The sequence below is a fragment of the Montipora capricornis genome, chromosome 9 (assembly GCF_036669925.1).
Source record: "Montipora capricornis isolate CH-2021 chromosome 9, ASM3666992v2, whole genome shotgun sequence".
NCBI classification, from domain to species: Eukaryota; Metazoa; Cnidaria; class Anthozoa; order Scleractinia; family Acroporidae; genus Montipora; species Montipora capricornis.
The window spans coordinates 34,812,938-34,815,437 of record NC_090891.1 but is presented as its reverse complement, the minus strand read 5'-3'; the positions used below and the strand labels follow the sequence as shown (position 1 = coordinate 34,815,437).

Below are 2,500 nucleotides of genomic sequence, written 5' to 3'. Positions count from 1 at the left end.
ACCCAAGTTTTCAGCCTTGATTTCAAAAAGACACTTTTGACTGGAATTTTCCTACTGCTGGTTTTCACTCACGTGATCAACAGCCATGTTTTTCAACGAAAACAAAAGGGAGCGTTTGCATAATAATAGAGTTAAATTCCCCGAGGATTTGGTCGGGGCACCAACATGGCCTCCTTTTCTTTGTTTTGGGCACCAACATGGCGGTCGTGACGTCATGTGAAAACCGAGAATTTAATGGTCCGCCATTACTAACTTTAAAATCTTGAGAGAGCTTGATCGAGGTAAAAAAGGCCTCAAGGACTCAATAGTTTAAGAATGCAATGCGTGTGTATGCGGATGAATTAATGTGAAGCACGGGAGTTTCGGGCTTTCGGACTTTAAACCGAACCCCCTGAGGTACAATGGGTCAGTTTCGAACGTGAGTAATGGCGGACCGTGAAATCCAAAACGGACACTCAAATTAAACGGCCTTTACATAAAAATCAAATCTCAAAATTTTGCCAGTCAAGTGTTAAGCAATCACACTTTCAAAATCTGAAGAAAAAAAGGAAGTGATTTTTTGATTACAGTAGCACTTTAAAATGTATGTATAACGTTTCCTGATCATTTAAGAGGAATGATCACAGATAACGATCAAAACTAATGGGTGAAGAAAAGGCTGCTTTAAGGGACAGGGGGTTGGGGTCAGATAATAATCACTTACATCTAGCAGCAGTAAGGAATACTTCAAAGTAATCATATGGTATGAGAGGCTCTGGAAGTTCTCTGAGGTACGACTTAAGTACTGATGCCACAGAATGAACTTCTGCTCTACTGCTTTCAAGCTCAGGAATTTCTCCTGTTGAAAGAAATAAACTAGTCAAGATGAAGTAAACTCAGTAAGAACCTCAGAAATGCATTTTGATTCATATGAGTTAGATTTCTGCTTTACACCTTCAAAAATCACGTGAGAGTTAAATGAGGAAAAAGGGATCTATCCTTACATAGTACTTGCAGTATTTTGTAGCCTGCAAAGCAGGCGTATTTTTGTTTTGGTAAGAATTATTGGCCGACATCTTTGATAGTAAGACTAACAGAGGCCTGAGGCCAGTCAAAAAAATTGCACTCACTGAGAGGAGGACAGTACGAAATGGTCCTTTACCGGCTGTGTGCTTTCAAAATGGCGGCCCATTACGAACGTTAAACCTTGAACAAGCGTCCGCCTGCCAAAAAACGCCTGCTCGGCAGGCTAAGTATTTTCAGTTACAGAAACTTGGAAATTCTCTATGCCCAACTCTAGACTGCTATGGGCAGTACCTTGTTTGCTTACTTCTCCAAGTGAACACTCAAAAAGGCGTTCATTACATTGGTCAACTATAGAAAATCGGGGGATGCTTAAAATCTTTACCAGGCAAGCTTAACCTATCCTGAGGCATGTGCCAGATGTTCACCATGTGATGACAAAAAACTTCACCTTACATTATGTTGTGTAGACGTACCTCTGTTGAATGCATCCTTCAAATCTGCAACATTTTTTGCCTGTCCTGGCAATCTGAATAAGCCTTCCTCTGTTATCCCTTATAAATGGGTAAATACATTGTATATTAAATTTGTTTCTTATACATGCCAAAACACAAGTTAATTCTTCTTGGACACTGGGACAACAGATGCCCCCTTAATGGACATGAATTATGAGGTGTCATCAGGTTCAGCATTCGATATCGAAATGAGAAGAAGGAATAACTTAACGCTGGTATGCAATCCAAAGGTTTTTAAAATACATTTATAAGGTAGAAATCTGAGTGAACACTTTTTTTATTTTGCAAGAAAATAAAAGTTCTAACTTCCTCCTTAAAAACACATGCTCCAGAACAGATACATGTAAGTGCTAGCCGGGTTAAGGACAGGTCTTGCTACAATTCAACACATGTTGCACCTTTAATTTAGTTAAAAACTGCTTTCTCTTGGAAGAAAATTTTGCACTTTGTCACAGAGGAAAAAAGAGAATTAATACAATAACTTAGAAAGAAAAATATCTTGGAGTGGAAGTCAGCTTGTACAAAGACTCCACAAGCACTTGGTCAACACAGATGGGCAATGCTCGGGCAGGAAGTTTTAAACATCAATTTCAGCGGAAAATGAGTACATGCAAGCTGGCTGAACATGTATTTATTGGGTATTACTTTTCAGACATCAGGACAAAAATATATGTGGTTAGGGCTTTACAGGCACAAATAAACTCCGATCAAATCAATAGTCTTACCATGTGCTTTAATAAAATCTACACATTTGTAAACAATGAGAGGAACACATCCTCCACCACGTCTCATTTCAAATTTGACAGTTTCAGCCAGGCTTCTGCCAAACATTCCACCACCTACAGGCTGTGAAAGAAAACAAAATGCTGCTGTTAAAATTTGTGTCCATGGATATTCTGAAAGGAACAAAGACAGTCCAGTAGGGAAAAAACTCATAGATTAAACACGTTGGACTCCACACTCCTGGTAATTACCACAAGATG

At 39.1% G+C, this 2,500-nt stretch overlaps 1 protein-coding gene across 2 annotated transcripts in view; it reads right to left on the bottom strand.

Moving 5' to 3' along the window:
- Positions 1-2,500, bottom strand: part of LOC138015003 (rho GTPase-activating protein 24-like) — a 15,739-nt gene that overhangs the window by 8,294 nt on the left and 4,945 nt on the right. For both annotated transcript variants that reach the window (XM_068861895.1, XM_068861894.1), the window contains exons 5-7: positions 2,243-2,363; positions 1,479-1,556; positions 704-838 (exon numbers count right to left, since the gene is read on the bottom strand). In XM_068861895.1, the coding sequence (XP_068717996.1) occupies positions 704-838; positions 1,479-1,556; positions 2,243-2,363 (334 nt within the window). The remainder of the gene's footprint in view (positions 1-703; positions 839-1,478; positions 1,557-2,242; positions 2,364-2,500) is intronic.